Source organism: Anolis sagrei, chromosome X (assembly GCF_037176765.1).
Source record: "Anolis sagrei isolate rAnoSag1 chromosome X, rAnoSag1.mat, whole genome shotgun sequence".
In the NCBI taxonomy this organism is placed as follows: domain Eukaryota; kingdom Metazoa; phylum Chordata; class Lepidosauria; order Squamata; family Dactyloidae; genus Anolis; species Anolis sagrei.
In genome coordinates this window covers 3,604,074-3,616,551 of record NC_090034.1, presented here as the reverse complement: position 1 = coordinate 3,616,551, position 12,478 = coordinate 3,604,074, and the positions used below count along the sequence as shown (strand labels likewise).

General features: G+C 44.6%; 1 protein-coding gene across 5 annotated transcripts in view; it reads left to right on the top strand.

Annotated features, from left to right (window-relative positions):
• Positions 1-12,478, top strand: part of LOC132781575 (ubiquitin carboxyl-terminal hydrolase 22-A) — a 219,000-nt gene that overhangs the window by 152,348 nt on the left and 54,174 nt on the right. For all 5 annotated transcript variants that reach the window (XM_067473681.1, XM_067473680.1, XM_067473683.1 and 2 more), the window contains 2 exons: positions 4,519-4,688; positions 7,973-8,120. In XM_067473681.1, coding sequence (XP_067329782.1) covers positions 4,519-4,688; positions 7,973-8,120 — 318 coding nt within the window. The remainder of the gene's footprint in view (positions 1-4,518; positions 4,689-7,972; positions 8,121-12,478) is intronic.

Sequence of the window (12,478 nt, the reverse complement as noted above, 5' to 3'; positions counted from 1 at the left end):
CAGAATTGTAGAAGGAGGAATTGCCATCGCCAGAACTGCAGCAGTCGGGAGTGAATTGTTGTAATTGCTGTTTACATTGCATTCAATAGTAATTCTAAATACATTGGATACTGCATACGTTGAGTACTAAATTTATGTATGTGTGTGTGTGCGATATTACCCATTTTTATGCAATGCTGCCAATCATTGGGTTGTTGTGGGTTTTTTCGGGCTATATGGCCATGGTCTACAGACATTCTGTCCTGACGTTTCGCCTGCATCTATGGCAAGCATCCTCAGAGGTAGTAAGGTCTGTTGGAAATAGGAAAAAGGGTTTATGTATCTGTGGCATGACCAGGGTGGGACAAAGGACTCTTGTCTGCTGGAGGAAGGTGTGAATGTATTGTCGATGTATTGTCGAAGGCTTTCATGGCTGGAATCACTAGGTTCTTGTGGGTTTTTTCGGTGTGAATGTTTCAACTGATCACTTTGAGTAGCATTTGATGGCCTGGCAGTGCCTGGAGCAAACCTTTGTTGAGAGGTGATTAGATGTCCTTGTTTGTTTCCTCTCTTTTGTTGTGCTGTTGTAATTTTAGGGTTTTTTAAATACTGGTAGCCAGATTTTGTTAATTTTCATGGTTTCCTCCTTTCTGTTGAAATTGTCCACATGCTTGTTTATTCCAAAAGCTTTCTTTATCACAATACTCAAGGGAAGAGCTATTAGGAAGAGTATAATATAAACATTCAGTTCCCCACAGTATGAATCGAAGGAGGTGATCCTTCTGCCTTTGTGTGGGCCAGAGGATAGAGGCAGTTGTTGGAATTGGATTCTCATCCTTCCTCTTGAAGTTTTGGACTCTTGATCCAGCTGCAGTATTGATCAAGCCTCAATCTTGGGTGTTTGAAAAGAGTCCAAACCCTATGCAGAACTGTTTACCTTTGACATTTTGCATCCAAAGCTTATGGAACCAAACAGTTCGATTCTCTTGTCTTTTCGAAGGCTTTCATGGCCAGAATCACTGGGTTGCTGTGAGTTTTCTGGGCTGTCTGGCCATGTTCCAGAAGCTTTCTCTTTACCCACGTCTATGGCAGACATCCTCAGTCTGTTCAGTGCCTTCCAAAGTCGCCCAGTTTTCTGTGTTCCCAGAAGGAAGTCTCTCATTTGGTTCTGGGTTTTAGCCTGCCACTTTTGGACTCTCGCTTGCTGAGGTGTTCTTCTGTCACAAGAAATTCAATGTGCAAATATGAATTTAATATGATGTGTGGGAATGAATGGTAAGGAGATTTCATCTGAACATTAGGAAGAACTTCCTGACTGTGAGAGCCGTTCAGCAGTGGAACTCTCTGCCCCGGAGTGCGGTGGAGGTTCCTTCTTTGGAGCCTTTTAAACAGAGGCAGGATGGCCATCTGTCAGGGGTGCTTTGAATGCAATATTCCTGCTTCTTGGCAGGGAGTTGGACTGGATGGCCCATGAGGTCTCTTCCAACTCTATGATTCTATGGTACGATGGAAGGATGTGAATGGAGTTAATACTTTTGGAGACATTAGTATAATATTAAGGCCTGCAATGACTGACTACCTGCTTGCTGCTTTGTGATTAAAACCTGTTAATGAGATCTGAAGAGTAAACTCTGATAAGAATTGAGACAGTTTGCAACATTCCTTATGTTAAGTAGGAAGTCAACATAAGGTCAACACCAATCAAGAAGATCAACACCTGGCCAGGAAATGGAAATGGACCCAGGATGGAAGACGTCTATCATTCATTTACAACTTTGGGACTACATCAACAGAATATTCCCATAAAAGATTCAGTCTAATAAGATTCAGTCTCAGTGTGGCAGACCTGAGGAGTCTGTTCCACTCGCCATGCTCTGCTCCATGGGAAGGAGAGAGATGGTGTATTCGGAGAGTGGCAGGTCTGCACAGGAGCAGTCTGGTCACTTTAGGGCTTCTTTCTCAAGGGAAGAGGAAGAAGTGCGCTTTTGGAGTCTTAGATTTTGTGCAGGGAGTCAGGTTCTGCTGTATGGAAAACAGAGATCTGGTCCTTGGCATTGTGCTTAGATGAAGGGCTAGAAGGCAGGATCATCAAGTTTGCAGACTACACCAAATTGGGAGGGATAGTCAATATTCCAGAGGACAGGAGCAAGATTCAAAACCATCTTGACAGATTAGAGAGATGAAGGGCCAAAACTACAAAATGAAATTCAACAAGGACAAATGCAAGACACTCCACTTAGGCAGGAAAAACGAAATGCAAAGATACAGAATGGGGGACAATGATGCCTGGCTCGAGAGCAGTACGTGTGAAAAAGATCTTGGAGTCCTCGTGGACAACAAGTTAAACATGAGCCAGGAATGTGATGTGGCGGCAAAAAAAGCCAATGGGATTTTGGTCTGCATCAATAGGAGCATAGTGTCTAAATCTATGGAAGTCATGCTCCCCATGCTCTATTCTGCTTTGGTCAGACCACACCTGGAATATTGTGTCCAATTCTGGGCACCACAATTCAAGAGAGATATTGACTCTAAGCTGGAATGTGTCCAGAGGAGGGCGACTAAAATGATCAAGGGTCTGGAGAACAAGCCCTATGAGGAGCGGCTTAAGGAGCTGGGCATGTTCAGCCTGAAGAAGAGAAGGCGGAGAGGAGATATGATAGCCATGTATAAATATGTGAGAGGAAGCCACAGGGAGGAGGGAGCAAGCTTGTTTTCTGCTTCCCTGGAGACTAGGACGCAATGGAGCAATGGCTTCAAACTACAAGAGAGGAGATTCCACCTGAACATGAGGAAGAACTTCCTGACTGTGAGAGCCGTTCAGCAGTGGAACTCTCTGCCCTGGAGTGTGACGGAGGCTCCTTCTTTGGAAGCTTTTAAGCAGAGGCTGGATGGCCATCTGTCAGGGGTGATTTGAATGCAATATTCCTGCTTCTTGGCAGAATGGGGTTGGACTGGATGGTCCATGAGGTCTCTTCCAACTCTATGATTCTATGATTCCCCTTTGTTTGTTTGTTAACCAATGTAATTTTAAATCCAATGTAGTTGCATAGAATCTGTATGTCTGTCTTTCTGTCCAATGTCATTCTCTGTCTAAATGTTTTTCTGTAATCTGATATACCTTCACACACTGGAAATTGCTATAAAAAGAACCTATGCTTCAAAGTCATTGAAAAGTTATTCATGACTCTTGTGAGTGTCTCTGTAGATCTTAGAAAGCGATTTCTTGATTTAAGTCGTTGACATGCTGGCTGATATCCGAACAGGGGATGAGCCAGAGATGTCATTGCCTTGGTCCTTTCACTATTGGCTGTTACTTCCCGGTGGATGTCAGGTGGTGCAATACTGGCTAAACAGTGTAGTTTCTCCAGTGGTGTAGGAGTTGTGGGAGTTGAAGTCCAAAACAGCTGGAGGGAGGGCCAAGGTTTGCCCATTCCTGTTATATCAGCTTCATCAGATGCAGCAGAAAGGGTTATTGACCTCTTCCTGGAAATCTTTTGTTTATTGAAAGTAGCCTTCACACTGGAATTGTCTCACACGAGGCTTCTCTCACACAGAGGTTTACCTCACACTCCTCAGGATGACACTAGCTTTTGGTTCACCAACTCTTAACAGGCTTCGGCCTACTGACTCTTTCAGTGCTTGACTCACACTTTTGTAATCAAAAATGTCTAGTTAATATTTAGTATTTATGACAAGGGTTATTGGCCTCCTCCTGGAAATCTTTTGTTGTTGAAAGTAGCCTTCACACTGGAGCCTTCTCACATGGGGCTTCTCTCACACAGAGGTTTACCTCACTCTCCTCAGGACGACACTTGCTTTGGCCCACTGACTCTTAACAGGCTTCAGCCTACTCACTCTTTCAGTGCTTGACTCACACCTAGTTAATATTTAATATATCTGACAAGGGTTATTGGCCTCCTGCTAGAAATCTTTTGTTGTTGAAAATAGCCATCACACTGGAGCTTTCTCACACAAGGCTTCTCTCACACAGAGGTTTTCCTTTCTCCAGTGGTGTAGGACGCAGACACCCTGTGATAATGCGGCATGTCTCATTAAGAGCCACATCCACTGTTTTAGCATGGTGAGATGTGTTCCACACTGGGCATGTATACTCTGGTTGCTTCTGGAGTGAGAGAATCAGACGGAGATGTTGTCCAGGGGACACCCGGATATCTTGCAGTCCTGCGGGGAGACTTCTCTCATGTCCCTCTCAGGAAACTGTGGGACGATACTTTAGCCATGGTGGTCTTTGAAATGCCTATCATTCTGTGTACCCTAGTCTCCTTCATATTGGTGTCCTTATTGCCCAACGTGTAAGGTTTAATTTAAAAGCTCATCAGAGGAAGACAAAACGTGCACACTGCCCATGGGAAAGCCATTCCTCTGGCAATGCAATCTGCCTCGATAGAAGAATCCCACAGGTTGCAACTTGGTGTGCTGAATATGGAGATTGCATCGAAGTTATTTGACGTGAGCTGCAGTTCTGTCCGATTGACCTGTCGTGCTTTCTGTGTTTTCTTCTTCTTCTTCCCAAAACAGGTCTAAGAGGGCTCATCAACCTTGGGAACACGTGTTTTATGAACTGTATTGTCCAAGCACTTACCCACACTCCACTACTGCGAGATTTCTTCCTCTCCGACAGACACAAATGTGAAATGCAAAGTCCCAGCTCATGTCTGGTCTGTGAAATGTCTACGCTTTTTCAGGAGGTGAGTCACCCTTTCCCATCCATTACCTGTCCTTTGGGCTTTGGAGCTGCCGTTCCGCTTCCGTTTTTTGGTCAGGATTTCATTCCAGGATCATCAGGAGACAAAAGGGAGGTCAGGACGACGGTTTGCAGATTGAAATGCTAAATCACTGTTAGCGCAGAGGAAAAGTGGAAACTTTATTTGTAGGTTATCATCACCCATAGTTGAACCCCCTCAAGCCATGATTTGACACTAGAGATGCTGAGAAGCCAAATTCTATGCCTACTATCACATAATGCACCTGTTCCGATTTACAGACAAACTCAACTTAAGAACAAGAACCCGTCTTGTTCGTAACTTGAGGACTGCCTGTATATGGAAGGTCTGGTTGTGGATCAGCGGTTTGGAGTAGCGGTCCTCCTTGCCTTCCTTCCGTGTCTGTGCATGCGAGGAAGGGACGTTATCTGCTCCGAACAAGGCATTCCAGATTTAATAGGACTTCTCCTCATGGCTTAAATTATATGCAGAACTATTGTTACACAGCAGAACATCTGCATTTGTCCTGCAATGTTAAACATATCGCTTGGAGTAGTAGTAGTAGTAGTAGTAGTAGTGGTAGTAATATAATTGCATTTGTTGCACACTTCTCATGGCTTGAATGCAGAAGCACTGTTGCTCAGCAGAACATCCACATTTATCTTGCAGTTTTAAACATGTTGCTTGGAGTAGGAGTAGTAGTTGTAGTAGTAATAATAATAGTATTTGTTGCACACTTCCCATGGCTTAAACAAAATGCAGAAGCATTGTTGCTCAGCAGAACATCTGCATTTATCCTGCAATTTTAAACATGTTGCTTGGAGTAGTGGTAGTAGTAGTAGTAATATAATTGCATTTGTTGCACACTTCTCATGGCTTAAATGCAGAAGCATTGTTGTACAGAATAACACCTGCCTTTATCCTGCAGTTTTAAACATGTTGCTTGGAGTAGGAGTAGTGGTAGTACTAGTAGTAGTAGTAACAATAATAATAACAATAGCTGTATTTGTTGCACACTTATCATGGCTTAAATTAAACGCAGAAGCATTACTGCTCAGCAGAACATCTGCATTTATCCTGCAATTTTAAACGTGTCGCTTGGAGTAGTAGCAGTAGCAGTAGTAGTAATATAATATAATATAATATAATGGTATTTGTTACACACTTCTCCTCATGGCTTAAATTAAAGCAGAAGCATTGTTGCTCAGCAGAACATCTGCATTTATCCTGCAATTTTAAACGTGTCGCTTGGAGTAGTAGCAGTAGCAGTAGCAGTAGTAGTAGTAATAATATAATATAATATATTACTATTATATTATAATATATAATATAATATAATATAATATAATATATAAACATGTCGCTTGGAACATTCAGGATTGCTGTGCTTGAAATTATTTTTCCGTCTATTGAATGACTACAACGTTAAAAAGGGTGTGTGTGTGTATGCCAGGGAGGGGGGTGAATCCAGTGACTGCATTATGGAAGATGTTCCTGGGTTCAATGAATGCCTAGTGCTGGGGCTAATTGTACGAAATGTCAGGACAGAGAATTTATGTTGCTGCAGCTCCTTGAAATATATTGGAGCTGTGTCAGCAGATTTCAGTTGCCACACGTGGGCTCTGGTCCCTTGGAGTCATTCCTGTTGGCATCCGACAGTTGCCTATTGATCCTTTCGTCCATCAAAGGCTTTTCTGCATTCTTGCATTACTGCAGTGCAGTTTCAAGCCAATCTATATATATATAAATCTGTTAGGTTGGTTCAACCGGACAGCAAAACTCCACAACCCCCCAACGAAACTTAACCAAAATTCCCATGCCCATAACACAACCCACAAGGTACAAACATATCTACTCAAAATGAAAAACAACACAACAACACACTCACAATACGTCAAAACAACTGAGCATGCGCATTGGTGCCCAGCCGCAAGTTCCCTGGGTGCGCACACAGCCTTCCGGCCAACGTTCCCTCTGCGGAAGCCATGCCCACTCCAAGCCCCGCCGCGCCGCTTCCCGCACACACACCCCCCCTGCCGCACGCACACACACAACCCCACGCTCCATCACTCCCCCACCACCATACACACACGCAACCCCCACGCTCCATCACTCCCCCCGCCGCTGCTCACACACACACAACCCCACGCTCCATCACTCCCCCCGCCGCCGCACACACACACGCAACCCCACGCTCCCTCACTCCCCCCGCTGCCGCACACACACACGCAACCCCATGCTCCATCACTGCCCCCGCCGCCGCGCACACACACGCAACCCCACGCTCCATCACTCCCCCCGCCGCCGCACACACACACGCAACCCCACGCTCCATCATTCCCCCCCCCACCGTTGCACACACACACGCAACCCCACACTCCATCACTCCCCTCGCCGCCGCACACACACACACAACCCCACTCCCCCCACCGCCGCACACACACACAACCCCACGCTCCATCACTCCCGCCGCCGCCGCACACACATACACAACCCCACGCTCCATCACTCCCCCCACCGCCGCACACACACGCTATTATTCCTATTAGACTCTGGGGGAATGGGAGTAGTGTCAGGTCCCAGAGGCAATGCATTGCATTATTGTTATTGTTATGATGGTGGTGAAATAAAAGGAAATAAAAAGTGAAAGAAGGAAGCAAACAGGGAAGGAAGAAAGGCAAAGGAAGAAAGGGGGAGGGAATGAAGGAAAGAGAGAAGGATGAAACCAAGTAGTGAAAGAAGGAAAGAAAGAAAGAAAGAGGTAGAGAAGGAAGAAAGGAGAGAAAGGGGGAGGAAAAGAGGGAAGGAATAGGTAGGTACCTCTCTTTCATAATAGTCCAGATATCTACCTCAACTTTGATAAGTTTTACTATAGGCCACAGCAACGCGTGGCAGGGCACAGCTAGTGTGTGTGTGTGTGTGTGTGTGTGTATATATATATATATGCCTAGTTTCCAACAGACCTCACAACCTCTGAGGATGCCTGCCATAGATTTGGGTGAAATGTCAGGAGAGAATGCTTCTGGAACATGGCCAGACTGTCCCATAAACTCAGAGCAACCCAGGGATTCAGGCCATGAAAGCCTTCGACAACACAACAAATGTATTAATTGTGTTCCAGTTTTGGAAAATGGGTTTCAAAAAGCTAAGCATTTCTCCCTTGAGAACTGGGTCATTATCCACATTAAAGTATTGTGTTTATGTTTGTAAAGAATGGAAAAAAATATTTGATTATTCTGTTTTCCCCTCCCGCCCTGTTTCCCAAGCAGTTCTACTCTGGGCACCGATCTCCTCACATTCCATATAGGTTATTGCACCTGGTATGGACGCACGCGCGGCATTTAGCAGGGTACGAGCAACAGGATGCGCACGAGTTCCTCATCGCTGCATTAGATGTGCTACATCGGCACTGCAAAGGTAAGGCTTTGGGCCTGAGGGGTGTCCCTGTTTGGGCCTCTTCACACACAAAGGTAAATAGTTGAAGTGTTAACTGATGATATACCCAAAATAGTAGACTCTTGTACCCTTTTAAAGAACTTGAAATACTTGTGACTCATCCGTTGTGTATACCAACCTTCTTTGAACTTATATCACAGGCATGGGCAAACTTTGGCCCTCCTGGTGTTTTGGACTTCAACTCCCACAATTCCTAACAGCCTCAGGCCCTTTCCTTTTGACTTAAGCAGCCAAAGGGGAAAAGGAAGGGGCCTGAGGCTGTTAGGAATTGTGGGAGTTGAAGTCCAAAACAACTGGAGGGAGGGCCGAGGTTTGCCCTTGCCTGTTATATCAGCTTCATCAGATGCAGCAGAAAAGGTTATTGGCCTCTTCCTGGAAGTCTTTTGTTTGTTGAAAGTAGCCTTCACACTGCAGCTGTCTCATACGAGGCTTCTCTCACACAGAGGTTTACCTCACACTCCTCAGGACGACACTAGCTTTGGCCCACCAACTCCTAACAGGCTTTGGCCTACTGACTCTTTCAGTGCTTGGCTCACACTTCTGTAATCAAAAATGCTTAGTTAATATTTAGTATTTCTGAAAAGGATTATTGGCCTCCTCCTGGAAATCTTTTGTTGTTGAAAGTAGCCTTCACACTGGAGCTATCTCACAGGAGGCTTCTCTCACACAGAGGTTTATCTTACACTCCTCAGGACGACACTAGCTTTGGTCCACCAACTCTTACAGGCTTCAGCCTAATCACTCTTTCTGTGCTTGACTCACACTTTTTAGTTAATATTTAGTATTTCTGACAAGGGTTATTGGCCTCCTCCCAGAAACCTTTCGTTGTTGAAAGTAGCCTTCACGCTAGAGCTTTCTCACATGAGGCTTCTCTCACACAGAGGTTTATCTCACACTCCTCAGGATGACACTAGCTTTGGTCCACCAACTTTAACAGCCTTCGGCCTACTGACTCTTTCAGTGCTTGACTCACACTTTTGTAATCAAAAATGTCTAGTTAATATTTAGTATTTCTGACAAGGGTTATTGGCCTCCTCCTGGAAATCTTTTGTTGTTGAAAGTAGCCTTCACACTGGAGCTTTCTCACACAGGACTTCTATCACACAGAGGTTTACCTCACTCTCTTCAGGACAACACTAACTTTGGTCCACTGACTCTAATGGGCTTCAGCCTACTCATTCTTTCAGTGTTTGACTCACACCTAGTTAATATTTAGTATTTCTGACAAGGGTTATTGGCCTCCTCCTGGAAATCTTTCGTTGTTGAAAATAGCCTTCACACAAGAGGCTTCTCTCACACAGAGGTTTATCTCACACTCCTCAGGACAACACTAGCTTTGGTCCACTGACTTTAACAGGCTTCAACCTACTCACTCTTTCAGTGCTTGACTCACACCTAGTTAATATTTAATATATCTGACAAGGGTTATTGGCCTCCTCCCAGAAATCTTTCGTTGTTGAAAGTAGCCTTCACGCTAGAGCTTTCTCACATGAGGCTTCTCTCACACAGAGGTTTACCTCACACTCCTCAAGACGACATTAACTTTGGCCCACTGACTCTAACAGGCCTCAGCCTACTAACTCTTTCAGTGCTTGACTCACATTTTGTAATAAAAAATGCCTAGTAAATATTTAGTATTTCTGACAAGGGTTATTGGCCTCCTCCTGGAAATATTTTGTTGTTGAAAGTAGTTGAAAGTAGCCTTCACAGTGGAGCTTTCTCACATGAGGCTTCTCTCACACAGAGGTTTTCCTCACGCTCCTCAGAACTGCACTGGCTTTGGCCCACTGACTTTAACAGGCCTCAGCCTACTCACTCTTTCAGTGCTTGACTCACACCTAGTTAATACTTAATATTTCTGACAAGAGTTATTGGCCTCCTCCCAGAAATCTTTCGTTGTTGAAAGTAGCCTTCACACAAGAGGCTTTTCTCACACAGAGGTTTTTCTCACACAGAGGTTTATCTCCTCAGGATGACACTAGCTTTGGCCCACTGACTCTAACAAGCTTCGACCTAATTACTCTTTCAGTGCTTGACTCACACTTTTGTAATAAAAATTGCCTAGTTAATATTTAGTATTTCTGACAAGGGCTATTTTCCTCCTCCTGGAAATCTTTCCTTGTTGAAAGTAGCCTTCACGCTAGAGCTTTCTCACATGAGGCTTCTCTCACACAGAAATTTACCTCACACTCCTCAGGACGACACTAGCTTTGGTCCACTGACTCTAACAAATGATTTCCTGGAGGAGGCCAATAACCCTTGTTAGAAATATCAAATATTAACTAGGTATTTTTGATTACAAAAGTGTGAGTCAAGCACGGAAAGAGTTAGTAGGCTGAAGCCTGTGTTGGGGTTCAGCCTATGTGTGAATCTGAACCTGATTCTCTGATTCTATTTCCTGATGCCAATGCAGATGTCAATGTGAATTCTGAGGCCAATTTAGATGATGATGGTTTGAGTAGTGAAAATCCTACAGCCTTGGAAAGTGAAAGTCAGAATTTCCATGAGAACATGCATTCCGAGCCGAGCGGAGACGTTTCACTCCCTTTTCCTCCTAGTCTTAGTTCTCCAGAGAATCTGACACCTGGTCCCCCTAATGAGGATAGGCGGGGGCAAATTTGGCAGAGCCGGGGTGAAGCACAAAGTTTACGTAGGTCAGCCAGATTGAAAGAAATGCAAACAAAATCTTCAGGCGTGTCTCGCAATAGATTTCTCAGCCTTAAATATGCCTGGCCTGAATGCAGCTTCAGACCAGGCATGTGCCAGTTTTTCCAGGTCTCCTGATTCAAGTGGCCTTGTTCCTCGGAGGTTTTCTAGTTGTTCCAAGTACAGTTAGTGGATTGCTTCCAGGTTCCAGGATTTAGCAGTTTTGCTGTGGATTTCATGATCTTGTTTGTGGACATTTCTTGTTCCTGATTTTTACTGTGACTTTTTACCTATGCATATTTCTTCTATTTTGTATTCATCTTTCATCAATAAAAAAAGGATTGTTTTCCTGAAGTCAAGTGTGGTGGATTGTTGTCTGAGGGTCCAGTTTCCTGCTCTGGGTTGCAACAGTCTGTTAGAGTCAGTGGACCAAAGCTACTGTTGTTCTGAGGAGTGCGAGGTAAACCTCTGTGTGAGAGAAGCCTTTGAAAGTAGCCCATTCGTTTCTCTCACAAGGGGTTCTTCCAAAGCAAGGCAGTGTCAGTTGCTTTATTTTGACCACATCTTTTCAGCACGTAGAGCTCTTAGAAACGATCCGGTGACTGATCCTAATGCCATATAATGCTTCCTTTTTTTCCTGTCACTTATTAACATATTAACAGATGCGAGTAGGTGTCAGTGTCATTTTTTTTCCTGCCAAATGCCATGGTAAGCCCCAGTGAGTGGGTAATAATACCTTGCTGTATTATTGTTGTGAGCGCAGTCTTTGGAGACCCCCTCCTCCGTGGGTCTAATTGACTTGGGTAATTGAAAAGGGAGCCATCCTACTATCCTCCTGTGGGCAGAAATGGCGGTCTATTAAGAGTATCCTGCAGGGATGTTCCCTGGAAGCCGTGGAAAATGTGGAGAGGCCATTTCATAGAATCATAGAATCAAAGAGTTGGAAGAGACCTCCTGGGCCATCCAGTCCAACACCTTTCTGCCAAGAAGCAGGAATATTGCATTCAAATCACCCCTGACAGATGGCCATCCAGCCTCTGTTTAAAAGCTTCCAAAGAAGGAGCCTCCACCACACTCCGGGGAAGGCAGAGAGTTACACTGCTGAACGGCTCTCACAGTCAGGAAGTTCTTCCTCATGTTCAGATGGAATCTCCTCTCTTGTAGTTTGAAGCCATTGTTCCCTATCCAAGTGTCCAAGGAAGCAGAAAGGAAGCTTGCTCCCTCCTCCTCCCTGTGGCTTCCTCTCACATATTTATACATGGCTATCATATCTCCTCTCAGCCTTCTCTTCTTCAGGCTAAACATGCCCAGCTCCTTAAGCCGCTCCTCATAGGGCTTGTTCTCCAGACCCTTGATCATTTTAGTCGCCCTCCTCTGGACACATTCCAGCTTAGAGTCAATATCTCTCTTGAATTGTGGTGCCCAGAATTGGACACAATATTCCAGGTGTGGTCTAACCAAAGCAGAATAGAGGGGGTAGCATTACTTCCTTAGATCTAGACATTATGCTCCTCTTGATGCAGGCCAAAATCCCATTGGCTTTTTTTGCTGCCACATCACATTGTTGGCTCATGTTTAACTTGTTGTCCACGAGGACTCCAAGATCTTTTTCACACGTACTGCTCTTGAGCCAGGCATTGTCCCCCATTCTGTATCTTTGCATTTCATTTTTT